The sequence below is a fragment of the Euleptes europaea genome, chromosome 9 (genome assembly GCF_029931775.1).
Source record: "Euleptes europaea isolate rEulEur1 chromosome 9, rEulEur1.hap1, whole genome shotgun sequence".
Taxonomy (NCBI): domain Eukaryota; kingdom Metazoa; phylum Chordata; class Lepidosauria; order Squamata; family Sphaerodactylidae; genus Euleptes; species Euleptes europaea.
This window is the reverse complement of record NC_079320.1, coordinates 22,064,199-22,091,959: the sequence shown is the minus strand read 5'-3', so window position 1 is coordinate 22,091,959 and position 27,761 is coordinate 22,064,199. Positions and strand designations below refer to the sequence as shown.

The 27,761-nt window shown below is 43.1% G+C and overlaps 1 protein-coding gene across 1 annotated transcript; it reads left to right on the top strand.

Annotated features, from left to right (window-relative positions):
* Positions 1-21: 21 nt before the first annotated feature.
* On the top strand, positions 22-27,193 carry DNAJB14 (DnaJ heat shock protein family (Hsp40) member B14). Its single transcript, XM_056855391.1, has 8 exons — positions 22-247; positions 10,909-11,083; positions 14,365-14,510; positions 15,280-15,462; positions 17,683-17,777; positions 19,961-20,070; positions 25,404-25,576; positions 27,069-27,193. Exons 1-8 carry the CDS (start codon positions 115-117, stop codon positions 27,191-27,193), a joined length of 1,140 nt encoding a protein of 379 aa, XP_056711369.1. The 5' UTR covers positions 22-114.
* Positions 27,194-27,761: the final 568 nt, after the last annotated feature.

The following is a 27,761-nucleotide window of genomic DNA, read 5'->3' as shown; positions in this document are numbered from 1 at the left end:
AGCCCTACCCCGGTCCCCTTGGGAGGCGCCCGTCGGGTGGGCCCCACCGCTCTGGCCCCGTCAGGCCCCTTCTCACTGCGCTGCGGCGGGCGGAGGCGGAGGAAGGAGAAGCCCATGGAAGGGAACCGCGACGAGGCGGAGAAATGCATCGGCATCGCCCGCGAGGCCCTGGAGGCCGGCAGCCGGGAGCGGGCGCTGCGCTTCCTCAACAAGGCCCAGAAGCTCTACCCCACCGAGACCGCGAAAGGTGAGAGAGAGGCCCACGGGCGTGGCCGGAGCGCTCAGGCCAAAACACCCGGGAGCCTCGTGGGATCTGGAAAGCGCTCGCCTTTTTTAGCGTGATAGGAAAAGGGCGAGAGTCCAGCAGCACCTTCAAGACTAACAAGAATATTTTCGGGCAGGGTTATGAGCTTTCGTGAGCCACGGGCTCACTTCTTCAGATACAGCTAGTAGAAAAGGGCGAGAGTCCAGGAGCACCTTAAAGACTAACAAAAATATTTTCGGGTAGGGTTATGAGCTTTCGTGAGCCACAGCTCACTTCTTCAGGTATCTGAAGAAGTGAGCTGTGGCTCACGAAAGCTCATAACCCTGCCCGAAAATATTTCTGTTAAGTCTTTAAGGTGCTCCTGGACTCTCGTCCTTTTCTACGACTGCAGACAGACTGTGAGGCTGTGGCTCACGAAAGCTCCTACCCTGCCAGAAAATGTTTTTGTTAGTCTTTAAGGTGCTCCTGGACTCTTGCCCTTTTCTACAACTGCAGACAGACTGTGAGGCTGTGGCTCACGAAAGCTCCTACCCTGCCAGAAAATGTTTTTGTTAGTCTTTAAGGTGCTCCTGGACTCTTGCTCTTTCTACAACTGCAGACAGACTGTGAGCCTGTGGCTCACGAAAGCTCCTACCCTGCCAGAAAATATTCTTGTTAGTCTTTAAGGTGCTCCTGGACTCTTGCCCTTTTCTACAACTGCAGACAGACTGTGAGGCTGTGGCTCACGAAAGCTCCTACCCTGCCAGAAAATGTTTTTGTTAGTCTTTAAGGTGCTCCTGGACTCTTGCTCTTTCTACAACTGCAGACAGACTGTGAGCCTGTGGCTCACGAAAGCTCCTACCCTGCCAGAAAATATTATTGTTAGTCTTTAAGGTGCTCCTGGACTCTTGCCCTTTTCTACAACTGCAAACAGACTGTGAGCCTGTGGCTCACAAAAGCTCATACCCTACCAGAAAATGTTTTTGTTAGTCTTTAAGGTGCTACTGGACTCTTGCCCTTTTCTACGACTGCAGACAGACTAACACGGCGACCCACTGTGAAAAATATTTTCTGGCAGGGTATGAGCTTTCGTGAGCCACAGCTCACTTCTTCAGATACAGCTAGAATGTGAATCCATCTGTCTTTAAGTAGAGGAGAGTGAATTCAGACAAACATTAGTATGTCAATGTTAACAGTATGTCAATGTGAATAGCAGGCGGGATGGGATTTGGTGTGGTATGCAGAAGAGTCTGTGATGTCCAGGGGAGAGATGGGTGTGGAGAAATCAGCATTGGTCATGAGCCATGAATGCAAGGTCTTTATTCAGCCCAGGTAAACGCATAGCCTTTAGTTTGAATATCAACTGTAATTCAACTCTTAAAGATTTAAGAGTAGCAGTTCTCTTACAAAGGAATTTCAAAGGGAGATTGGAAAGAGAAACTGCTGAATTACAGTTCTGTGATGTCTCCCTACCAGAAAATATTTTAGTTAGTCTTTAAGGTGCTACTGGACTCTTACCCTTTTCTACTACTGCAGACAAACTAACACGGCTACCCACTGTGAATTATTTTTATCGTGAGATGCTTTATTAGCCTTGATGGGGGGGGTGCAACGGGGTGCTTGGCTGCTTTGCCTGCGGCCACCTCTCTGGGGAATGGTTAAAGAGCCTTTACACGTTACCACACTGATCCTTAGAACATCCTACCCTCTAAGGTAGGCCTGTCCTTTTATCCCCATATTGTAGATGGGGGACCGTGGCTTGCCTAAGACCATCATGGGGAGGGGCGGTGGCTCAGGGGTAGAGCATCTGCTTGGTGTGCAGAAGGTCCCAGGTTCAATCCCCACTATCTCCAGTTAAAGGGACTAGTCAAGTAGGTGATGTGAAAGACCTCTGCCTGAGACCCTGGAGAGCCGCTGCCGGTCTGAGTAGACAGTACTGACTTTGATGGACCAAGGGTCTTGTTCAGTATAAGGCAGGTTCATGTGACTTGATGGGCCTTTGATCTGATCCAGCATGGCTCTTATATTCTTGGAGGAGGGGCTGTGGCTCAGGGGTAGAGCATCTGCTTGGCATGCAGAAGGTCCAAGGTTCAATCCCCGGCATATCCAGTTAAAGGAACCAGGCAAATAGGTGATGTAAAAGACCTCTGGCTGAGACCCTGGAGAGCCACTTACGGTCTGAGTAGACAATACTGACTTTGATGGACCAAGGGTCTGATTCAGTATAACGCAGCTTCATGTGATCCAAGAGCCTTGTTTGACCTGAAAGACACTCACCTTTTTATCGCGAGGTGCTTTATTAGCCTTGATGGGGGTGTGATGGGGTACTTGTTTGCTTTGCCTGCGGCAGGCCTGACACAGCCACCTCTCTGAGAAATGGTTAAAGAGCCTTTACATGTTACCATACTGATCCTTAGAACAGCATACCCTCTAAGGTAGGACTGTCCTTTTATCCCCATATTGTAGATGGGGAACCGTGGCTTGCCTAAGGCCATCAAGTGAGTTTGTGGCTGGAGTGAAATTTGAACCAGCCTGGATAACCTCGGATTCTCTTACAGCACAATCCATTGCAGACCTACTCTAGTCTAATCCCATTAAAATCCAATGTGTTTAGGCTGAGGGTAACACTGCGTAGGCTTGCAATGTCAGCAACTATGTTATGGAAGCTTCTGACAGTCATAACCTACATATTAGGTTTATCTGTAAAAATTATAGTACTTAACATTTAGATGGTTCAGTAGAGCGTTCAAAGCACATAACCTTATCTTGCTATGGCTTACTTCAGTCGGGTAAGGTATGCTGGCATTGTTGTTTCCTTGTGCAAGTTCAGACCTGGGTTGAGTCTTCCTACTCCAGGGCTTAGTCCCTTGGTTACAACAGTTCTCACCGTTCCTTGTTAACGAACTATTATGTTGCTGCTTAATTGTGGGAGTGCTAATTAGTATGCTTTGCAAAATGCTTTATTATTCTGGCAACCTTTTTCATTCTGTAGAAATAGGCTGGACTTTGAGTAGGTATATTGGGGCAACTATTTAGATTTTATTTCTAATGCATAAATGCAGAATGTCTGTAGTCATTGTGGTAAGATGTAAATTATAACTGCTGAAATTTTAGAAATTGAATTTGGGGCTCTACTATACATGAAGAAACTAGTTTGAGTCTGGTTCAGAGGGAATAATATTTCATAATTCATTTATTTAATAATATATACCTTACATTTGCATCATGCTTACACATAGGCCAGTATTCTAATTCCCATATAATGGATGGGACATTGAGAAAGTGAGAGAGAGGTAGTTTAAGGCTACCTAATGAATTTGGCTTTGCAATGAGATTTGAACCACTGACATCCCAGATCACAGGTCATTCTCTTAGTCTTTATGCTGGGCCAGGGAGGGGGCTGAACATTTTGGTAGAGAGTACCAGCTTCCTTCATGAGTCTGCAGTTAGGGGGAGGTATGGAAAGAAACTGTAGCATCCACCAGCCCACAGGGTGCAAACGTACACTGGTGGCAGTCCAAATACTCCTAGAAATGCTGTTCTTGGTACTTCTCTGTCTCCCAGGCATAGCATTTAAAGGGGCATTTTGAATCCAGCAAGAGAGGGAAGGTGGAAGAGGTGTGCACCATCCTTCTGTCTGCAGAAATGCTTAGGTGGATCAAGGCCCACAATTCAGCCAAGGAAAGCACGAATCTATGACCTGTATAAATTATGCATTTTGGTTAAATGTGTATTTATATGCTAATTTAAATAATTTTGCTTCTGTCTTTTATGGAAAGGGACAAAACCCATGCTGAATAATCTGCTCCCCCCACATATGTTTGCAGCCTAGGACTAGAAGCTTGCTTCTTTAGTGAAAACTTTAATTCTTGGGATGCTGTTTTCACCAATAACAAATTCAATAGTATGAATGTGGAAATATATATAGCTCTAATCTTACAGCTTTTCCCCCATTTTCTATCTTCATATTTCAGCCCCCTGTCCATTCCTAACTTCCAAATTACGTCCTCTTTTTAGTTTCTGTACATTGGCCTAACAGAAGATTTTTTTAAAGAAAGGGGCACTTGTAATCCTAGTTGTACTGTGGAATCAAAACTTAATGTTGAAAAGTACCACTGCATTATATCCAGGTACCTTAGCTCATCGTAGATCTGTGTGTGGGTGCCATCAAGTCATAGCTGACTTATGTCAACTCCATAAAGTTCTCAAGGAAAGAGATGTTCAGAGGTGGTTTGCCATTGTCTGCCTCCACATGGGCTGAAAGAGTTCTGAGAGAACTGTGACAGGCCCAGGGTCCCCCAACAGGCTTCATATGGAGGAGTAGGGAATTGAACCTGGCTCTCCCAATTAGCATCTGCTCCTCTTAACCACTACACCATGATGACACTCCATCGTAGAGCTAGGTTAGACCAAAATGTTATCCAATCTATTTCTCTGCTACAGAGCAGGACTGCTCATCTACCAGTCTCTGACTCATAGCATCTGTCAACTAACAAGTTAATGGTCATTTATACAAGGGAGTTTTACCTGAGGTTCGTTCCTGGTTAGACCTACACTTTCCAGTTAGGATCTCTGCACCAAGCTCTCTCCAAGCTGAAATCAAGTCCCGCCCCTTTAAATGCTGCTTTGTAATTGGCTTACTTCGCAGTGTTCACTGTGAGAGAAGATTCCCTACCCCGAAACCCAATTGGTGCATAAAAAAGCATTTTAAGAACAAAAAAATTGAGCAATCTGAAAGAAAGGGGGGGGGGAGAAACCCAAGCCTTGGTTTTAAAAAGCCTTTTTTATTTGCTCAGATAGAGCCCCGAGGAAGCATTTGAATCCCCGCCTCTTTACATGCTGCTTTGTGATTGGCTGTGAGAGATGCCAATCTTCCTGTGGCCGAGCTTTGCCTTCTGCACAGAGATTTCAGCTGAGCTGAGCTCGGGAGAGGGAAGAGTCGGGTTAACAGAGGAATGGGAAGATCCAGACATTGCCAGGGCTGGCAGCGAGGTCATTTCTAATGGGCGGAAAACACATGCAGAACTCCAAGGAACAACTGAGTCAGACAGGGGGCGAATGTGAGTTCAAGTACCCATTCTTTAGGACAGGGGTGGGGAACCTTTTTTTTTGCCAAGGGCCATTTGGATATTTATAACATCATTCGCGGTCCGCACATTCTGGCCTTCCCCTTTTAACCTCTCCATTGTCGCCACTTCTGCCCCCAGCCCTCTTGTAATAGAGGAAATACGTTTCTCCACAGCCCAGGTGGGAAAGGGTTAACATAGTTTCTTGGGCGGTCCTAGCAGCTCCATAGCTAACGACTCTTCTGCAAGGGGGAAAGAAGGTTCCTTTTCTCGGCAAAACAAACTCACATCCACCTTGAATCGAGGCTATTTTTGGCCTCGGGTGGGGCGGATCACCAGTCTTAGATCCTTCTGAGCTAGAGATCTGCCAGGACCCACGAAGGGCCAGACCAAATGATTTTGCGGGCCTTATATGGCCCCCGGGCCTGACGTTCCCCACCCCTGCTTTAGGAGAAATCCACAATTGAATGTATGCTTAGCCAATAATTATCTTACCCAAGAGGTTTTCCAAAGAGAGGTAAAGTTTAGTTTTAAATTCAGCCAGAAAGGTAAGAAGAACTTACCCTTGTGATGTTTGGTGTGCCTGGTATCTGGATTAAACTGGTTCATCTCACCTGGGCAAGTGATATTGTTATTTTTTAAATGAATTTTATTTACAGCCCACCTTTCTCACTGAGTTTGAAGGCAGATTACATGGTATAAAACGATGTGGTCAAATGACATGGGCCAATGAACAATCAATGGCATGGGCCAGTGAACATCCAATGAACCGGGATGACACAAAATAGAAACAATGCAAAAATGTAGCCCTCCAGGGATCTATGGCCCACGCAGGTGCTGTGATAGTGGGCTAACTTTACATGCGTAGCAGCTGAGGGCTCAGTTTATACAAGACCCTGGGCACATAGCATGTTACATTGGTTTTTTTTGGTCGTATGGCACCATATAGTCATTTAATTTGGGTCCTGTAGTAAAAGCTGAGAAGAAGTACATTAGGTTTAAATTTCTCAAATAACCAGCATAAAAGAGAAGTCTCACAGTGCTTTAAAGACTAACCAAACACGTTCCAATGTAAACTTTAGTGATTCAGATCTCATTTTTGTGAGTCAGTGAGTTCTGACTCATGAAAGCTTATGCTATTATATGTTTTCTTATTCTTCAGAGGGCCACTTGCCTACATTTGCAGCTGCCCATCTGGAATGATCCATTTGCAGCTGCCCATCTGGAATGATCTGGAATGGTGGGGACCAGGTTTATCTTAAAGGGAGTATAACTGAATGGCATACCACTATCTTTATGTTCCCTTCTGAAATACGTATTCAAAGCTAACCAAAAGGCCTTATTCTATTCAGTTGCTTTGGTCCTGGTGAAGATGCCGTTGGTTGAAACTGCTGTTTACTTCAGTGCATTTTGCACTGAAGTAGACAGTGCACTAGTCTTCAGCAGGAAGCACAACTTTAAATTAAAATCCAAGAGTCGTTTTTTTAGTAGTTTCTCGGTGTTTCTATTTGGTTGTGTAAAATGACATAGATAACAGCATTAGACCAATAGATCAGTAGACACTGGGGTAAAAGGTGATGAAGAATATAAACACAGAAGTCCAAGGAGGGATAATATGCACACACAGAAAGACGACCAATGGGGAGAAAGGGTTGCTTTAGTCTTTCTAGCCCCCACCACCTCACAGCTGATCTGTGGGTCCTGATTACAGGTTCTTGGATCCTTCTCCAGTGGCCCGAGGGGAGGATCCAGTTTAAAAGCCCTTGTGTTTATGTGCAGGCAGCCAGTCTCCTTTCACAATAGCCCCATCAATTTTCCTGAAGGATATGGCAGGCACCAGGGGAAGTGAATGCAGGCACCATAGCACCCAAGAGCACCATGTTGGGGAACCCTGGTGTAGACCCTGTTCTCTCTGCTTTCTTCTGATGTGCCAACTCCTGAAGGAAGGATTCATGTTTCCAGCAAACCCATTTTGTATTTAATTTTTTCTCTTAACAGCTTGCGATAACCCTAGATGTTTTGATTTGTTTTCTTAGGCCTGCTATCGCTATGCCTATAGCCACATCTAGCCTGTTTTCTGGGGTGGGGAGGTGTGAGGCTCTGATGCAAAGATTCAGATGATTCATTATAAAAAGAAGTAGCTGTGCCTGTGCATTGCTGTTGTTAACATTTCTGATTCTTCAGTACAGTGAAGGATATAACTTTATTTGTGTGTTTATTCTGTGCCACTAAGGACTATACTGAATTCATATTGAACATTATAGTGAGAAGCCAAGTTGTCATGAATTTGTGTTGTAGATGTTTTATGTCACTGTGTAAATAATTACAAATGGCAGATGAAATTCCTACATCTATTGGACTTGCTTCACATATTCTGGAGTGAAATTTTTTTGACTGTCCTCCCCAACCCTGTAATGATTCTCTCCCCCCCACACACACTTTTTCTTGTGGTAGCAGCAGACATGTTTATAAATAAGTGCTGCTATTAGCAATAATAAGAGTTGCTCTGAATGATGGAAATTAAGACCTGGTACTTGACTTGACAGCCTTTGGGCTAGGACAGGATTGCTAATAAACCAGTTTAAAAAAAACTTTGCCTGCTTATTGGCCTTTACTGGCAGCTTTATATGGAGATACCGGTAAGCATTTTTTATTTATTTTTTGCCATCAAGTCATAACTGACTTATGGCGACCCTGGTATTCCTTGGAGGTCTCCCATCCAAATACTAGCCCAGGCCAACCGTGCTTAGCTTCTGAGATCTGTCGAGATCTGTGGCTTATCCAGGTCAGGGCAGATAAGCATTATAACTGGCTATTGTCTGTATATAAAACCATTCTTAACAACATGGAAGGTGGGGCTGCTATGAAGGTTGGCAACCCTAATTACATACTGTGTTTTGCCCCTTCTGACAAGCCACCTTCATGATAGTAGATTTTTAATTATGTTGAAACCCTGTAGTAGTGTCTTAAAACTAATCTGTAAACTGCCTAGGATGTTGTAACATGGAGACACAGTGGAGCTGAAGATACATCAGCATAACACCCCTTTGATCCTGTGGTGGTGTAAGACCCAAGTGCTGTGCCTTTTTGTCTACATGACAAAACTCCGTCACTGGTTGTGATAGCAGTGCAAATGGAGGATACCAAATGCCCCATGTTGTGCCTTTCTCCTCTGTATGCCCAGTCAGGTGTGTGCTTAGAGGCATGCACTGTAGGTATGTGAGGTGTGGGTTCTTGTCTTTCCTGCTGACAGATGAACTCTCCAAAGCCAGCGTAACCTCGTGTTAGGATCCAAGCCCCTCACTCTCTCACATGAGTGCTTTCCCCCAGCTAGTGATGTGGGAGATATTTTTAAAATGTTCAGATATGTGTTATTTTGTTGTTGTCCTTGTATATCTGTGTCTTCCTTGCCTTGCAGAAAGCTGCTGCTTGACCCATTGTCCTCCCCCAAAAAAACCTTTCCTGGGAGAAACTATGGGCTTTCTGTGGGGGGTTTCCTTAGCCAGATACCCTTTGAAAGTGTCTGAGTGATGTGGTCGGTGCAGCTTTGCTTCCTTCCTTGTGAGCCACTCCCATCACAAAGCTATGTGTTTGCAGGTGGGGACGCAGGCCCCTGTCTGCAGAGCTGCCAGGATTGTGGTAGTTCATGAACTCTTACTGGGCATCCCTACAATGGAAAGTGCTGTGGTTGTATGTTTCCCTTCCATTGTTGGGTGGGAGCATGGTGGCATCAGGGAGGTGCGGCAGGCCACCCTGTGCATTGGCAGGCTGCTTCCATATCTGCTGACTCAGGAGCACCATGGGTAGGCATGACTGGTTAGTGCTAGTGCCGCTCTGAACTCCAGTGCCATTGCTATGTTGTCAGCTTCTTGAAGCTGGGGTTCTTCTGGCATTTTGTTTCTCTGTTGAGAGAGTATATGATAAAAACCAGCTGCACTGGCAGAGTACCGGTGTCAAGTGATATGTCAACATCCAGGGTTTAAGAATGAGCTGCTCTGCTTGTGTTATCTTCAGTGGTGGCTGGTCTAATTAAAAAAAGTGTCCAGTTCTGGCACTTGCCATTCTCTGACCAGTATAACAAAAGCATTGATTCACAGTAGGCATTCAGTTACAAAGAAAAGGCAGAAAGTTGACACATCTTAATTTGTCAGCCTAATGCTTTCCTCCTTTTTGTGGTGGAATCGTTTCAACACGCTGGGCACATGTGTTATTTTCCCTGGCACCACTTAATTCTGTCTCTTTCTTTCCTTTTAAAAACAAAAAAGTTTTATTGTTAGAAAGTGCAAAAAAAAAAAAACCACAGGAACATCAGAAATTAAGAAAGAAAAAAACACTGCATAGATATAAAGACCAAAAGAAAAAAACGATCACAAAAAATTACATAGCTGTGTCTTTATTTCATTCATTTATAGTCCGTCTTTCTCACTGAGACCAAGGCGGATTACACAGTCTAAGTCAATGCAGTTGCTAGGATGTGATGTCTTAATAAGCAATGCAATTGGAGTAGGATTACAGAAATTTGAATCAAAGCAAAAAGTATTAGGCATTATATGTTTAAACGGTGCAGAAAATTGTATTGTATAAGTAGAAGGTTCCTGCTCAGATGAGCAAAGCTCACTGTTTAGCAACATTTCTCAGATACAGATACATTAGCAATTATTTATCATCTTGATAATAGCAGTATTATGGAAATGATCTGAGTTTTGTTTTAAACAGTTTTGTTTTAAACAGCAGAAGTGAAACGGAGTTTAAAAGAATAGAATATAGATTGCAGAGATAATTTCTTATTGGTATTTCCCCAGTAGTGTCTTTCTTTATTTTTTGCTCACTAAGAAGGATGATGATACCAGAGACTGGGAAAGACTTCAGGCATGTCTTTTTTCTAGACAGAGGTGAATCTCAGTGGAGGGCAAATGTACATTTGTGAGGAAATTACTGCAAACTGTATAGGTACAGCTTTCTTGTGTGGTGGTACATATGCTTTCCCTCCTTATATCGCAGCTGAAATGGTATACAAGAAGCTTATTTTTATGATTAAGATATTCCATGTGCCTTTTCCATAGCAATATATATGAATGTAAAACATAAGTCTTGTTGCACCAGAAAGACTAACAATCATGATTCCAGTATAAGTTTTTAAATAAACAGGAATCAGAAAAAATTTTTCCTGTAAACGGATATAATTTATGTTAGTTTTTAAGTTGCCATTAATCTTTTGGAGAGCCAGCGTGGTGTAGCGGTTAGGAGCGGTAGAGTCTAATCTGGAGAACTGGGTTTGATTCCCCACTCCTCCACATGAGTGGTGGACGCTAATCTGGTGAACCAGGTTGGTTTCCCCACTCCTACACATGAAGCCAGCTGGGTGACCTTGGGCCAGCCACAGTTCTCTCTGAACTCTCTCAGCCCCACCCATCTCACAAGGTACCTGTTGTGGGGCGAGGAAGGAGATTGTAAGCTGGTTTGATTCTCCTTAAAAGGTAGAGAAAGCTGGCATATAAAAACCAACTCTTCTTCTAGTTTGCTACAACAGACTACCATTGGCTACACCTTTGGAATGATTATCTAAGAACATGTAATTTATGCCCTTTTTCTTTGCAGTATTGTTGGAAGCAATTATGAAGAATGGGAGTGCTGCTGGGAGTGGTGCTTACTGTCGCAAGCCAGCAAGTGGCAATGACCAGAGTAAACCCAATGGTATGAAGGACAGCAGTGCATCTGCTGCGGGTGAAATTGGGAAGACTTACACCAAAGATCAAGTGGAAGGCGTACAGAGGTATTGCTTTAAGTAAACTGCTCATTCCTTTGATAGGAACAATGTTGTAGCCTGAGAATCCAGGTAAGGAGATACAAAGAAGACCTCGCTTGAACGTGATGTGTGCGGTTCTGTGTTTTAAGAATAGTGGCTTAGGTCAGAATGTCAGTCAGTTTCCTTGAAAGGACATTAGATCAATCCTTTGGGACGATACAGCTGCAACTGAAATGTTTTGATACAGGAGTTACTTTTGTGGATCCCGTATTAGAAACTCCTTTGAACCGAACCCACTGCTTTTTGTTTGACAACATCCCTTGGTAATAGTAGTTTTTCAGAGTAACTGAGATGGCTAAGGGGAAAAAATGCATGTAAACAGAGGTTGTGTTCACTTGTTGAAGTTGCAAGGTTCTTAACTTTAATAGAATATATAAACTTGTGTGTCTATTCTCTGTTATAAAATTTGCCGATTTCTCTAGCTCTTCTGATTTCGTGCTAATATTAATGCTCGTTTGACCTGTACTGTGTTCACAATTGAGTCCTGTAAATCTGAATGCAACTAAATTATAGAATTATAATTGTAACAGGGTAGCAAAAAATACCCAATTGCAAGTGTGGCGGAATAATCCTGCTCTGACCTGCAGGCCCTGTTCCACAATGCTCTCCAAGGCATCTGAGCCCCAGTGGCCGCTCAAGGTCTTGGCCTGGCATGTGCCACCCACCTAGAGGGGCTTTTCTCTCTGCTCAACTGCTGCCACCACCTGGCCTTTTGTAGGAATTGCCCACTGAGAGGGCCAGGGCTCCCAGCTTCCTCACCCTGTTCTGAGGCCTTGCCTCTGTGTCTCCCCCTAAACAGTGTCTGGTTACCATGGGGACAGCTTACTGCCTTTGCGCCACTGAGGGAATAGCCACTCGCCAACTGACTGCCCCACCTTCTGGCGCTCCTTTATTAAACGCGTACTGGAATGATGGCAGTCTAAAGTGGTACAGAGAACCGCTAACAGCATTAAAAGTTATGAAGTATTTATTAAAAAGAAAATTTCGACACACGTACTCTCAGCACAAGCACAGCATCAGACTGAGCAGGGGATCCAAACGAAAAGGGTAAAACACAATTCTTCTGTTCCTCCCTCTGTACATGGCCTAGTGGATCTTCATTTCAGGCAGGCTCCTTAGCTTAAAGGTTTACAGTTGTTCTGAGGGGTTCCTGTTATCTTGAAGCCTCTGCTCAGGTGTGAGGGCCAGCACGTGGCAGTGGCCATCTCCTAGAGACCTCCGGTCAGAGCTCTGTATGCCTCAATGGAGGGCTGCAGTGGAGTTGGCAACATCGCCCCTCCCTCTTTTTCCATCAGTGGAATGTGGGCAATCCTCCACTAAGTAGAAGAAGAAGAGTTGGTTTTTATATGCCGACTTTCTCTACCACTTAAGGAAGAATCAAACTGGCTTACAATCACCTTCTCTTCCCCACAACAGACACCCTGTGAGGTAGGTGGGGCTGAGAGAGCTCAAAGAGAGCTGTGACTTGCCCAAGGTCACCCAGCTGGCTTCGTGTATAGGAGTGGGGAAACAAATCCAGTTCACCAGATTAGCCTCCGCCACTCATGTGGAGGAGTGGGGAATCAAAACCGGTTCTCTAGATCAGAGTCCACCGCTCCAAACCACCACTCTTAACCACTACACCACGCTGGCTCTAAGAGGAAATTGTGAACCTGACTGGGTCAACTATATTTGTACTGGTATAAACTCTACCACTGTGTGCTAGGGAGAAATAATAAACAAGCACCCTACTCTTTTTTTAATATCCTATACACAAGAGATGCTGCTCACCAGCAAGCTATCATACTACTTCAACAGAGTGTTGCTCAGTGACAGTTTGACTCCATTGGGACCAGGGCAAGATGCAATAATTCTCTACTGATTGCATAAGTACTAAGTGATCATGCAGGAGCTGTGAGAGAGGTTGAGCAGGAGAAGGTTGCTCATTTGGTTGAGCCAAGGGGTCTGGGGGAGAAGCCTGTCAGCAGATGTGAAAACTTCACGTTTGCTATAACGCTGATGGTCCCAACAGCATCTACAACCATGCCTCATCTTGTTAAAGAGAAACACGGAGGCCTCTTTAATTTTGTGTAGCTGTGGTTTGTGAGGGAGAATAAGCCACAGCATCTTCCTGCATTACAGTTGTGCTAGTTTGAAGTATTGTTTTGAAACCAGTAGACTTGTGAGGAACATATAATCTTTTAAATTATGTTTACTCTTAACACACACTTTTTGAGAGAATAAAGCAAGCCTGGGGTAGAAATGCACCTACTCCTTTGCAGAAGAAAAGATGCCTTAAGGCTGCTTGCTTGTTTTTTTACTACAAAATATTCAGACTGATTCCATGAGAGATCACAAATCTGTGGATCCAAATGGATTATTCTCACTAGCCTGACAAATTAACTAGTTTTTTCCCCCAGTTAGTAATTCAGCATAATGAGCTTTATTTTTCATTTATGTTTTTCATTCAAAAAGCTATTTACCTAAGTGGTCTGCTTCTGTTAGTTACTGATCTCTTGCAGTTTCCTTGTTCTATGGGAAAACTCTGATGGTTTTTCCACTGTAGCAGGTAACATATCTCCGAATGGTACACCTCAATGATCTCTTGTTTTATTAATCAACAAAGCGTTCGCCAAATTATGTGACCGTGAGATAAAGAATGCAGTCTGAAATTGCAGAGTTGTCCATGAATTGAAAGGGAAGGATGATTTAGAGGAAGATTTGAGAGCTTTGTTTGTGATCTCCCAGGATTTTTGAGTTCCATGCTTGAGAAGTACAATTGTGCTTTCTGTGCCTGGAGCTTTTCCTTGGAAGTCTCTAGTGTCTAAAGCCATCTCTTTCTTGAGTGTTACATCATTGACCTGGCATTACCTTTAATCTATTAGTTTTGAAGTATTTTAATTTTAATGAATTTTTAATGAAAATACTTTGATCAGCATACATACACAATTATACATGTGTTTGAAACTTTTATTGCAGAAGATAAGAGTAGTTCCTTCCCTTATCATTGCTATTCAGTTCCACTTTGCTCTTTAAATAAATGGGTTTTTTAAACTGTCACTCTGTTTGCATATTAATAATGAAGGATTTGTTAAGAGTTCTGCTGAATGGAGAGATGTTTGATACAACTGGCAAAATATGGCTGAAGACTTAAGTAATGGTACTAACTCTGTTATTCAGAGTGTAAGAGTCCCTTTTTTACGTTTGAAAAATTATAAATGAACTTTCATTAATGTAATTAACCTAAGTCCCTTTACTCTCCCTTGCAGTATAAAGAAATGTAAAAATTACTATGAAGTCCTTGGAGTGTCCAAAGATGCTTGTGAAGAAGACTTGAAGAAAGCCTATAGAAAGCTTGCTCTGAAGTTTCATCCTGACAAAAACCGTGCCCCGGGAGCAACAGAAGCTTTTAAAAGTAATATTTTATAATTTTCATGTAGGGGAGAAAATGTTTACTGCCCAACTCATTGCGTTGATACTCATCTCTTTAACAGCGGTTTGGATCCAGAACTACTCCTGTGTATATTTTGAGATCCAACTGTAAATATTAATCTTAAAGGAACTTGAAGTGCCTGAATGAAAGAAACCATACCTGCAATCTTAACAAGGCCTTACTAGTGCTCTCTAACAGGGGGATTAATAATTCCCATCCCTGTTAGGACTGTGGATGGCAATCCAAAACACCATTCAGAATAGTTCCAACAGGGAAGGTTTGAAATTGTGTGTTTGGAATAGTAACATCCCCGGCTGCCCCGTACATGTCATTTCCTTCCTGAGGGGAAATCCTTGAGGAGAATTTCAAAAGCAAGTTAAAGTGTGGCAGATCTGATATCATAGGCACACTGGTTAGAAAAAAAAATAACTCAAGTATCATTGTGTTGTGATACCTGCTTGCCTTGTTACCAAGGTGGTGAATGTGTTATACATTCATTTCTAGGTCTGTAAAAAGGAAGAGATGGAGGGTAACCAGTGATTCCTTTCAAGCAAATATAGCATGCAGGCCCACACTTACATTTTTGATACAATGGCTGATGTCATCTTAGATGCTTGGCTTAGTGCAGGTTGCATGTCTGTGGATTAATGCTACTGTGTATTGATTGTTCACTTTATATTTGCTGCTACCATATAAGTATCTCAAGTGTTTATTTTTTTCTTTTTTTTTTCTCTTCCCCCCTGCATTTTAGAGATTGGAAACGCATATGCTGTGTTAAGCAATCCAGAAAAACGAAAACAGTATGACCTCACAGGAAGTGAAGAGCCGTGCAGTCATCCCAGCAATGGTAGATTTAATTTCCACAGGGGTTGTGAAGCAGACATTACTCCAGAGGACCTATTCAACATGTTCTTTGGAGGGGCATTTCCAACAGGTATTCACCCTATGAAGCAACTAACCCTTATTATCTTTTGTGCTAGTGTCCCCGTATTCCCTTTTTTATCATCCCACCATTCACTTCTCAGTTTTCTTCTTCCATCCCTGTTCTAATATTGATTGTAGGAAAGAGCAAGAGTCCAGTAGCACCTGAAAGACTAACATTTCTGGCAGGGTATGAGCTTTCGTGAGACACAGCTCACTTCTTCAGATACTTCAATGAGCTGTGGCTCACGAAAGCTCACACCCTAGCAGAAATTTTGTTAGTCTTTAAGGTGCCACTGGATTTTTGCTCTTTTCTACTGCTACAGACAGACTAACACGGCTCCCCATCATTATCTAATATTGATTGAAGAGCTGCTTTTGGAATCCATACTACATTTGTATTCTAGTGCAAAACACCATATAAATTTTGTAATTCTGTGAACTATTTTTGCTATTTTACCTTCAAGGTGTTCATCAGTTGCCAGCAGAACTCCAGTGAATCATTTAATTATGCTGTATATATTGTTTAGAAATAGGTTGCCAACTGACCTGAAGAAAATGTCCTGTCTCTTTAATTGAGTTTTAAAGTATGGAAATATGCAGTTGAAATGGTTCATGGCATGGAGGTAAATAACATCACCTAGTAACATCCCATTAAGCCTCTGTTAAAGAGGCAAGACATTTTTCTCCAGGTCTGTTGGCAACTATATGTGGAATTTAGTTTTCCTGTGCCAGATCTGAAGAACAGGCTTGTGAAACTGGAAAGTTTATCTCCATCCCCAGCCAATAGTCCAGTAAAAGATTTTGCCTGAATGATTGGCATATAGCTAACATGTGAAAAAAGCCAAGTATTTGTTGTGTGTGGGTTTTGATTTTGTTTTTTAAAGGACAAGATAATGATTGCACCACTTTGCAGGATGTATTGTATATTTTATGGTCTCAACCTGAGCATTAGGGTTCCTCTTCCATCTTTTCAATTTGATAAGGTTCCACATAGTATTCTAGTTGACAAATTGGGAAAATGTGGTTTAGATCCTATTATTGTTAGGTGGATCTGCAACTGGTTGACAGATCGTACCCAAAGAGTGCTAGTTAATGGTTCCTCATCCACTTGGAGAGAAGTGACTAGTGGAGTTCCTCAGGGATCTGTGCTGGGCCCTGTGTTGTTCAACATCTTTATAAATGATTTGGATGAAGGAATAGAGGGGATGCTTATTAAATTTGCAGATGATACTAAATTGGGAGGGGTAGCAAATACGGTAGAAGACAGAGCCAAGATGCAGGATGATCTTGATAGGCTGGAGAAGTGGGCTAGAACTAATAAAATGCACTTCAACAAAGACAAATGTAAAGTTCTGCATTTAGGTAGGAAAAATCAAATGCATAATTATAGGATGGGGGAGACTTGTCTGAGCAGTAGTGTGTGTGAAAAGGATCTTGGGGTCTTGGTAGACCAAACACTGAACATAAATCAGCAGTGTGATGCGGTAGCTAAAAAGGCAAATGCAGTCTTGGGCTGCATCAACAGAAGTATAGTGTCCAGATCACGCGAAGTGATGGTATCGCTTTACTCTGCTCTGGTTAGACCTCAACTAGAGTACGGTGTTCAGTTTCGGGCACTACAATTTAAAAAAGTTGTAGACAAGCTGGAACGTGTCCAGAGGAGGGCAACAAAGATGGTGAGGGGTCTTGGAGACCAAGTCCTATGAGGAAAGGCTGAAGGAGCTGGGTATGTTTAGCCTGAAGAGGAGAAGACTGAGAGGGGATATGATAACCATGTTCAAGTACTTGAGGGGCTGTCATATTGAGGATGGTGCCGAGTTGTTTTCTGTTGCCCAAGAAGGTCGGACCAGAACCAACGGGTTGAAATTAAAAGAGTTTCCATCTAGACATTAGGAAGAATTTTAAACAGTTAGAGCGGTTCCTCAGTGGAACAGGCTTCCTCGGGAGGTGGTAAGCTCTCCTTCCCTGGAGGTTTTTAAGAAGAGGTTTGATGGCCATCTGTCAGCAATGCTGATTCTGTGACCTTAGGCAGATGATGAGAGGGAGGGCATCTTGGCCATCTTCTGGTCACTAGGTAAGGGGGGGAGGTAGTTGTGAATTTCCTGCATTGTGCAAGGGGTTGGACTTGATGACCCTGGTGATCCCTTCCAACTCTATGATTCTATGATTCTGTGTGTATTTTTTATATGCCTTTGGAATACTCTTCCCTTCTCCTCCCCGTTTTCTTTAGGTAGCGTGCATTCATTTTCTAATGGGCGGTCTGGCTACAGTCACCAGAATCAGCATCGTCATAGCGGACATGAGAGAGAGGAGGAGAGGGGTGATGTATGTTTGTCCTCAGCAAAACTTTATTTAGGCATGTGTTTTCTGGTAGGGAGTAGTGTTCCTTGGAGTAAAACTAAACAGTCAACATGTTTTGCAGCTGGGTAGCTCCAGTCAGTGCTCTTTTACTAAAATGAGGCCAAAAGACAGTAGCCACTGATAAACTGCCAGTTTTGTTTGTTAATATTGCAGACTCTTGGCATGTTTCACTTTAAATTAGTGGCTGGATCCTGTCAGTTTTTCCACTCTTCCTTACCCAATTTCACTCCTCACTACAACTCTCGTCCCTCTTGGCTTTTGTCCATGTGAATCCCACTATTGCCGTCATAGTATCTCTTTTGCCAGTGGAAAAGCAGGTGGATCCAACCCTAGGTTCTGGGCCACACGTGGAACTCTTGGGACACAGAGTTTATAAGATTGGCATTTGTATTCAATTCCAAGGTTTGACATTAAACATTGGATTAAACTGGTTCTGAAAAACCAATTTAGCCTTTCTACAGGTTTAAGCTTTAAGTGTTTTGTTAGGCAAAAATTAAGATTAATTACATTCTTTATTACACAGATTCTTTATTTGGGGGAGGGGCTGTGGCTCAGTGGTAGAGCATCTGCTTTGCATGCAGAAGGTCCCAGGTTCAATCCGTGGCATCTCCAGTTAAAGGGACTAGGCAAATAAGTGATGTGAAGGACCTTTGCCTGAGACCCTGGAGAGCCGCTTCTGGTCTGAGTAGACAATACTGACTTTGATGGACCAAAGGTCTGATTCAGTATAAGGCTGCTTCATGATTTCGAATCATTACTGTAAAGTTGGAGGCTGCTGATTGTGTTTATTCCCCTAGTCAGATTCAGATGACTATATTTTAGTAATAAATGTTGTGATGTTGGGGTTTCTTGGCCTGCCAGAATAGTCTTGGTAGAATTGAACTAGTTAAATACCCACGGCTATGTTCAAAAATAACAGCGATATTTTTAAAAAATATGATAATGAGAGAACCAAAGGTGGTATACTGGTGAGAGTGCTGAATTAGGATCCAAGAGACCTGGGTTCAAATCCCTGCCTCACCATGAAACTCTGGGTGAATCTGAACCACACACACACACGCTCAGCCTAACCTGTTTCACAGGGTTCTTGCTAGGATGAAATGGGGAAAGGAGAAAGATGACCTTAGGCAGATCATGAGAGGGAAGGGCACCTTGGCCATCTTCTGGGCATGGAGTATGGGTCGCTGGGGGATGTGGGGGAGAGGTAGTTTGGAATTTCCTGCATTATGCAGAGGGTTGGACTAGATGACCCTGGTGGTACCTTCCAACTCTGTGATTCTATGAAAGATGTATGTGCTGCCCTGAGCTTCTTGGAGGAAGGGCCAGATAAACATGTAACTAGATAGATAGAATGGGTTTAAACTGTAAGCACTATGAAAGGTAAAAAGGTAAAGGTAGTGCCCTGTGCAAACACCGAGTCATTACTGACCCATGGGGTGATGTCACAGCCCAACCTTTACTAGGCAGACTGTGTTTACGGGGTGGTTTGGCATTGCTTTCCCCAGTTGTCTACACTTTACCCCCAGCAAACTGGGTACTCATTTTACCGACCTCGGAAGGATGGAAGGCTGAGTCAACCTTGCGCCGGCTACCTGAAACCGACTTCTGTCGGGATTGAATTCAGGTTGTGAGCAGAGCTTTTGACTACAGTACTGCAGCTTACCACTCTGTGCCATGGGGCTCCTACTATTGAAGAGCAGAACATAAATGGAACAAATTGCCTCAGGAGGTTTCAGTCTCTTTTTCTTTGAAGCTTCCAAGAAGAAGAGTGGTTGGTTTTCATACCTCACTTTTGTCTACCTTAAGGAGTCTCAAAGCAGCTCACAATGACAATCCCTTCCTCTCCCCACAACAGTCACCTTGAGATATAGGTGGGGCTAAGAGAGTTCAGAGAGAGCTGTGACTGGCCCAAAGTCACCCAGCAGGCTTCATGTGTAGGAGTGGAGAATCGAACCTGGTTCTCCAAATTCAAGTCCACTGCTCTTAACCACTACACCATGCTGGCTCTCCAAAGAGACTGCGTGGGATTCTGTTAGAGGTTGTTTAGGTTCCAGCCTTTCTCTCCTGAGGACAGCAGAGGCTAGCTAGATCACTTCCAACCAAAAGAACTCTATGGTTTCATGTCCTGTTAATGTTTCATTCTCCAGGGTGGCTTCTCTATGTTCATCCAGCTGATGCCAATTATTGTGTTGATTCTCGTCTCTTTACTGAGCCAGCTGATGGTGTCTAACCCTCCTTATTCCTTATACCCAAGATCGTAAGTACATTGGTCTTAGTTATATATGTATAATAAACTCTGAGATTTTAAAAAAATACCTCTGTAGTTTCTGCATTTTCAGTTGGGTGTATTGCTTGCATCCAGTCAGACCTTGAATAATTTCACATATCCATATTCTCAGCATGAAAAAATCCAAAAGGAAGACATACTCCTGTATTGTGTACAGTGTCTATTATCCTTAAGGACTGGGTTGCTTTTGAAGTTCATTTCTGTTGAATTACAGCCCTTAATTTCAGTGCTGGCAGGAGTTTCTGTTCCCTCATTTCTGTCCTTTAGGCCTACCTTCCTTTCTCTGTAAAAGAGTTCTTAATTACTATGACTCCTAGAATGCCTGTAAGAATGCAGATGCAGGAAGAGTTTAAAAAGCTGACAATTAAATTGTAACCATTTGGTTCTAGTATATTTTTGTTTATTTTGGCCTGATCTGCATTTTTTATCTATAGAGATAAGTGTCTTGAGGCAGTGTACAGACAGAAAGAATAAACATAAAAACAATAACACAAGTAACTGTCACTAACATTAAAATAATAAAAACCCATATAAATGGTTCAATGTAGTAGCATGTAAACATAAGCAGATAAAAGTATGTAATTTTGATTTAGCAGTGATGAGACCTGAACACTTTAAACAAGGAAGTGAAACCAGCAAAATATTTCTTTTAATCCCCCAAAGATTACAGAGTCTTATTTAAATGAGATTCTAAATTTAATTTCTGGAAATGGAGATGTGGGGAGAAATCAAAAGTACTTACCGTATTTTTCGCTCCATAAGACGCACCTGACCATAAGACGCACCTAGTTTTTAGAGGAGGAAAACAAGTTTTTAGTGGAGGCTTTAAAGCAGAGTCCCTGGAAGCCGGGCGGGGGGTCTTGAAAGTTCTCCACGCTGCCATCCCAGGCAGCGCAGAGCACTTTGAAGACTCCCAACCCCGCCCAGCTTCTAGGGACTCCCTGGAAGCCGGGCGGGGGGGGGGGTCTTTAAACTCCTCCGCGCTTCCATCCCAGGCAGCACAGAGAACTTTCAAGACCCCCCACCCCCCAGGGACTTCCAGGGACTCCCTGGAAGCCAGGCGGTTGGGTATTTAAACTGTCTGCGCTGCCTGCCTAGGCAGCGCAGAGCAGTTTAACCTCCCCCCGCGCTTCCCGGTCCGAGGCTCAGCTGTTGAGCCTCGGGACCGGGAAGCGCGGGGGGAAGTTAAACTGCTCTGCGCTGCCTGGGCAGGCAGCGCAGAGCGGTTTAAAGACCCACCGCCCCTCTTCCCAGGACTCCTGGGAAGGGGGCAGTTGGTCTTTAAACTGGCAGCGCAGAGCAGTTTAACCTCCGCACCACCACCCCCGCTTCCCGGTCCCGAGGCCTCGGGACCGGGAAGCGCTGGGGGAGGGGGGAGGTTAAACTGCTCTACGCTGCCTAGGCAACTTTGCCCTTCTCCCCGGGGCTGGATTCACACACATTCGCTCCATGAGACGCACAGACATTTCCTCTCACTTTTGAGGAGGATAAAAGTGTGTCTTATGGAGCGAAAAATACGGTAAGCTTTTTTGTTCGAAATACAGTCCTATTTTGTCGAAGGCTTTCACGGTCAGAGTTCATTGGTTCTTGTAGGTTATCCGGGCTGTGTAACCGTGGTCTTGGAATTTTCTTTCCTGACGTTTCGCCAGCAACTGTGGCAGGCATCTTCAGAGTAGTAACACTGAAGGACAGTGTCTCTCAGTGTCAAGGGTATAGGAAGAGTAATATATAGTCAGAAAGGGGTTGGGTTTGAGCTGAGTATTGTCCTGCAAAAGTATTGTCCTGTAAGTATCAAGATAATGTGCTAATGAGGGTATGGTATGTTAATATGGAACCATTGTATCCTGAAGTGATCTGTTAATGTGTGTAATCCAAAGCTAATCTGTATGGCTATTGTTGAATGTTGTCTTTGTCTGGAGGTTTTTCAGGGCAGGAAGCCAAGCCTTATTCATTCTTAAACTCTCCTCTTTTCTGTTAAAGTTGTGCTGATGTTTATGAATTTCAATGGCTTCTCTGTGCAATCTGACAAAATAGTTGGTAGAATTGTCCAGTCTTTCAGTGTCTTGGAATAAGACCCTGTGTCCTGTTTGTGTCAGTCCATGTTCAGCCACTGCTGATTTCTCAGGTTGGCCAAGTCTGCAGTATCTTTCATGTTCTTTTATCCTTGTTTGTATGCTGCGTTTTGTGGTCCCGATGTAAACTTCTCCACAGCTGCAAGGTATACGATATACTCCTGCAGAGGTGAGGGGGTCTCTTTTGTCTTTTGCTGATCGTAGCATTTGTTGTATTTTCTTGGTGGGTTTAAACACTGTTTGTAGGTTATGTTTTTTCAAAAGTTTCTCCATCCTATCAGTGACTCCTTTAATAAATGGCAAGAATACCTTTCCTATGGGAGACTGTTTTTCTTGAGTTTTCTGATTTTTGTTTGGTTTAATGGCCCTTCTGATTTCATTCTTGGAGTAGCCGTTTGCTAGCAGTGCGTGATTTAGATGATTAGTTTCTTCCTTGAGAAACTGTGGTTCACAGATCCGTCTTGCACGGTCCATTAATGTTTTGATTATTCCTCTTTTCTGTCGGGGGTGGTGGTTGGAGTTTTTGTGTAAGTAGCGATCTGTGTGAGTTGGTTTCCGGTAGACCTTGTGACCTAACTGAAGGTTTGATTTACGGATGACAAGGGTATCAAGAAATGGGAGTTTACCCTCAATTTCCTTTTCCATGGTAAACTGAATGTTTGGATGGATATTATTAAGATGGTTTAGAAAGTCCATTAATTTTTCTTCACCATGGCTCCAAATGGTAAATGTATCATCTACGAACCTGAACCAGACTGTAGGTTTGTAAGGTGCTGATTCTAATGCTGTCTTTTCAAAATATTCCATGTAAAAGTTTGCTATTACTGGACTGAGTGGACTTCCCATAGCTACTCCATCAATCTGTTCATAAAATTCTTGATCCCATAGGAAATAACTTGTTGTCAAACAATGGTGAAATAAGGCTGTTATATCTTCTGGAAAAATCTGGTTAATCAATGAGATTGTGTCTTTTACTGGAACCTTGGTAAAGAGGGATACAACATCAAAAGACACAATCTCATTGATTAACCAGATTTTTCCAGAAGATATAACAGCCTTATTTCACCATTGTTTGACAACAAGTTATTTCCTATGGGATCAAGAATTTTATGAACAGATTGATGGAGTAGCTATGGGAAGTCCACTCAGTCCAGTAATAGCAAACTTTTACATGGAATATTTTGAAAAGACAGCATTAGAATCAGCACCTTACAAACCTACAGTCTGGTTCAGGTTCGTAGATGATACATTTACCATTTGGAGCCATGGTGAAGAAAAATTAATGGACTTTCTAAACCATCTTAATAATATCCATCCAAACATTCAGTTTACCATGGAAAAGGAAATTGAGGGTAAACTCCCATTTCTTGATACCCTTGTCATCCGTAAATCAAACCTTCAGTTAGGTCACAAGGTCTACCGGAAACCAACTCACACAGATCGCTACTTACACAAAAACTCCAACCACCACCCCCGACAGAAAAGAGGAATAATCAAAACATTAATGGACCGTGCAAGACGGATCTGTGAACCACAGTTTCTCAAGGAAGAAACTAATCATCTAAATCACGCACTGCTAGCAAACGGCTACTCCAAGAATGAAATCAGAAGGGCCATTAAACCAAACAAAAATCAGAAAACTCAAGAAAAACAGTCTCCCATAGGAAAGGTATTCTTGCCATTTATTAAAGGAGTCACTGATAGGATGGAGAAACTTTTGAAAAAACATAACCTACAAACAGTGTTTAAACCCACCAAGAAAATACAACAAATGCTACGATCAGCAAAAGACAAAAGAGACCCCCTCACCTCTGCAGGAGTATATCGTATACCTTGCAGCTGTGGAGAAGTTTACATCGGGACCACAAAACGCAGCATACAAACAAGGATAAAAGAACATGAAAGATACTGCAGACTTGGCCAACCTGAGAAATCAGCAGTGGCTGAACATGGACTGACACAAACAGGACACAGGGTCTTATTCCAAGACACTGAAAGACTGGACAATTCTACCAACTATTTTGTCAGATTGCACAGAGAAGCCATTGAAATTCATAAACATCAGCACAACTTTAACAGAAAAGAGGAGAGTTTAAGAATGAATAAGGCTTGGCTTCCTGCCCTGAAAAACCTCCAGACAAAGACAACATTCAACAATAGCCATACAGATTAGCTTTGGATTACACACATTAACAGATCACTTCAGGATACAATGGTTCCATATTAACATACCATACCCTCATTAGCACATTATCTTGATACTTACAGGACAATACTTTTGCAGGACAATACTCAGCTCAAACCCAACCCCTTTCTGACTATATATTACTCTTCCTACACCCTTGACACTGAGAGACACTGTCCTTCAGTGTTACTACTCTGAAGATGCCTGCCACAGTTGCTGGCGAAACGTCAGGAAAGAAAATTCCAAGACCACGGTTACACAGCCCGGATAACCTACAAGAACCAACAGTCCTATTTGTTTGCATCATAAATGGATTTCTAGCCAGTGGTTATTTGTGCTGTACTGTAGTGATTGCTAGGTTCTAGATGCATGTTGGAGCAGTGTTCTGGCTTCTTGACTCCTGAATGGTCTTCAGGCAGGAAATAACTTCAGACTGCCTTCAAAGCTATGCAGAAGTGATAGATGGGCTTTTGGGGGGAAATTAATAGAGCAAATAAAGTATTGACTGCCATCTACCTCCAACTATCTGTTATTTTCAAGAACAGAGTTAGAGTACTGTTTTTCCTTTGGAACTCCCTCATATTGAAGGTATAATTAGCAGTAGCAATTCAGACTAATCGGATACCCATTTCATTGAGGTAAGGGAAACTAAGTCATGTGGCAAGCCAGTCATAGGAAATAATTTTTTAAGTGGAGCCAAATCACAGAAGCCGAAAACAGACAGCTGCTAGTTGTTGTATTTTTTAAGTGGATTGGCGTCCTCTAAGTACAATTTATGATTCTGTTAACCCGTCACCTTGTTTATCCCTACTTCTCCTTTCTAAGTAAACGGGTTTTTGCCAAATGAATCTGGCTCTGTGGGTATTGTGTTACTTTTCCTTCTCTGACTTTTTGGTTGTAAAAGAGAGAAATGTTGATTCTTCTTCTTGTACATGCATAGATAAAGCTCCTAATGAGAACTACATTGCAGCAGGCTTGTTTTTCTTGACTGACTGCAGCCCTGGATTATTCCCAAGGGCTGACAAAGCACCTGTGTCTCTTTGCAGGAGTTCGGGTCAGACCATTCAGATGCAGACAGAAAACTTGGGTGTCGCTTATTATGTCAACAAGGACTTTAAAAACGAATACAAAGGAGCATCACTACAAAAGGTGGAAAAGGGCGTGGAAGAGGACTACATATCCAATATTCGAAATAACTGTTGGAAAGAGAGGCAACAAAGTAAGTTAAATTGATGAATGGTGTTAAGAGCTTTTGCAGATATAAGTTAAAAGGTTCTGGGTTTTGTTTTATTATTGAATGTAATTTTTTTGCATATTGGGTTGGCTCCCCTGGAAGAGTTCATGAAATATGCTGGTAGAAAGGCTGTTTCCCTGCCTTAGCCAGACAGCCTGCCATTTCTCCTGAAGCTGCCCTATGAGGGAGACAGCCTCACAAGCTACAGAGCAGGGGGCTATAGCAATGAGGGAGGGGAATCAAGAAAACGTCTCTTTTTCGCTCTTTCACTGATACAGTGCACAAACAAAAGAGGTGCTTTTATTTGATGTCCCCCAGGGTGCAAGAGAGCCAGCGTAGTGTAGTGGTTAAGGTGATGGACTAGGATCTGGGAAACCCAGGTTCGAATCCCCACTGTACCATGGAAACTTGCTGAGTGACCCTGGGCCAATCACACACTCTCAGCCTCGACCCTGGCTAGTACTTGAATGGGAGACCTCCAAAGAATACCAGAATCATGATGCAGAGGCAGGCAACGGCAAACCACCTCTGAATGTCTCTTGCCTTGAAAACCCTATGGGATCACCATAAGCAGGGTTGCCAGACCCAGGTTGGGAAATACATGGAGATTTTTGGGGTGGAGCCTGAGGAGGGCAGGGCTCGAAGAGGGGAGGGACTTCAATGCCATAGAGTCCAATGGCCAAAGCGGCCATTTTCTCCAGGGGAACTGATCTCTGTCACCCGGATGTCAGTTGTAATAGCGGGAGATCTCCAGCCACCACCTGGAGATTGGCAACCCTAAACATAAGTCAGGTGTGACTTGATGGCAAAAAACAAAAGTTGTTGCAGTCCTCCTCTCCCCATCCTGTGGGACATTTTTCTTGCAAGTCTCCGCCAATCCTCAGAGTGGAATTTTGGGACAAATGGCAGGCTGTTTGGGGCAGATGAGAAAGACCTGCTGCACCAAGACCTTACATGAACTCTCCTGGTAGATCCAGCCCATCATTTCAGCCTCAGGGAATGAGCGACCTCAGGGAAGCCGTTATTCTCTCAGCCTTGCACCTCCCTCTGTCATCTGCAATGTAAGGAAGATCGTTGTGACCTACCTTACAGAGCTGTGGAAGGCTTACTAAGGGCGGCGTTTTGCAAAGTGCTTTGAATGCTTGAAACACTAGAAATGTTGCTTGTTTACAAAAGAAGCAGTGAAAGCCATGTGTCATCTCTGGGATGGTGAAGATGTATGTGTATCTAAATGTGTATATGTGTGTCAGTATGGGTAAGTGGCCAGGCTCCCTTGGTAAAAAGGGACATGGGGTGGCAAAGTTTATATAGCGCACCATCACAGTTGTGAATTGTCACCACTCACTGTTGTAGGTGGCGATCCAGTGGGGGAAAATCAAGCAGGAGCATTGTAGTTTTAAGTGCTGGCAACCCCTGGAAGCATTAGGTTACCTGCTAGTTACCATTAGCCTCTAACACTTAGTTTTTGTTCTTAAAGAAACAGATTTATTATATGCAGCAAAAGTGTACCGTGATGAACGTCTTCGGAGGAAAGCAGAAGCCATTTCCATGGACAACTGCAAAGAGCTGGAACGGTTGACCAGCCTCTATCGAGGAGGATGAGCTCAGTTTTGGGGCCTGTACTGCTTGAAGTACACACTTTGCTCTATGTATAAAAACAAACAAATCTGTACACTGAGAGAAATACTATTCAGCCATAAAAGCTGAAAAAGAGAGGGAGGGATGTAAAACTACTGTGTAGCTGTTTCCAAAAAACCTTATGCTGAAATACTGGTATCATTCAATAGTCTCTTTACTATAGTCTAAAATATAGGACAAGGTTTGTTTACATCACTGAATTGTCATTTAAGTTTTACTCCCCCCAGCTTCTGTGAATTTTTTCTGCAAGGAAGAGGCCACTCCGATGGGCTGCTACCCTTGTGGAGACGTAGACGTAGCCATTCTCCTTCTGAAATACTTGCCATGTAAATATGTGTGGGGAAAGAACCTTTTTGTGTATATAAAAAATGTTTAAAAGAAATCTCAGAGGCACTGAGACGCATTAAATCTTTTTAATTTCATGGATGGAATAAATACTATGACTACATCATTCCTTACTCAGATGTCAAATGTGTGGAACGGAAAGGAAAAAAGTAACCGTCTCATCTCTTCCGCGTAAAAGCCTCTAGCT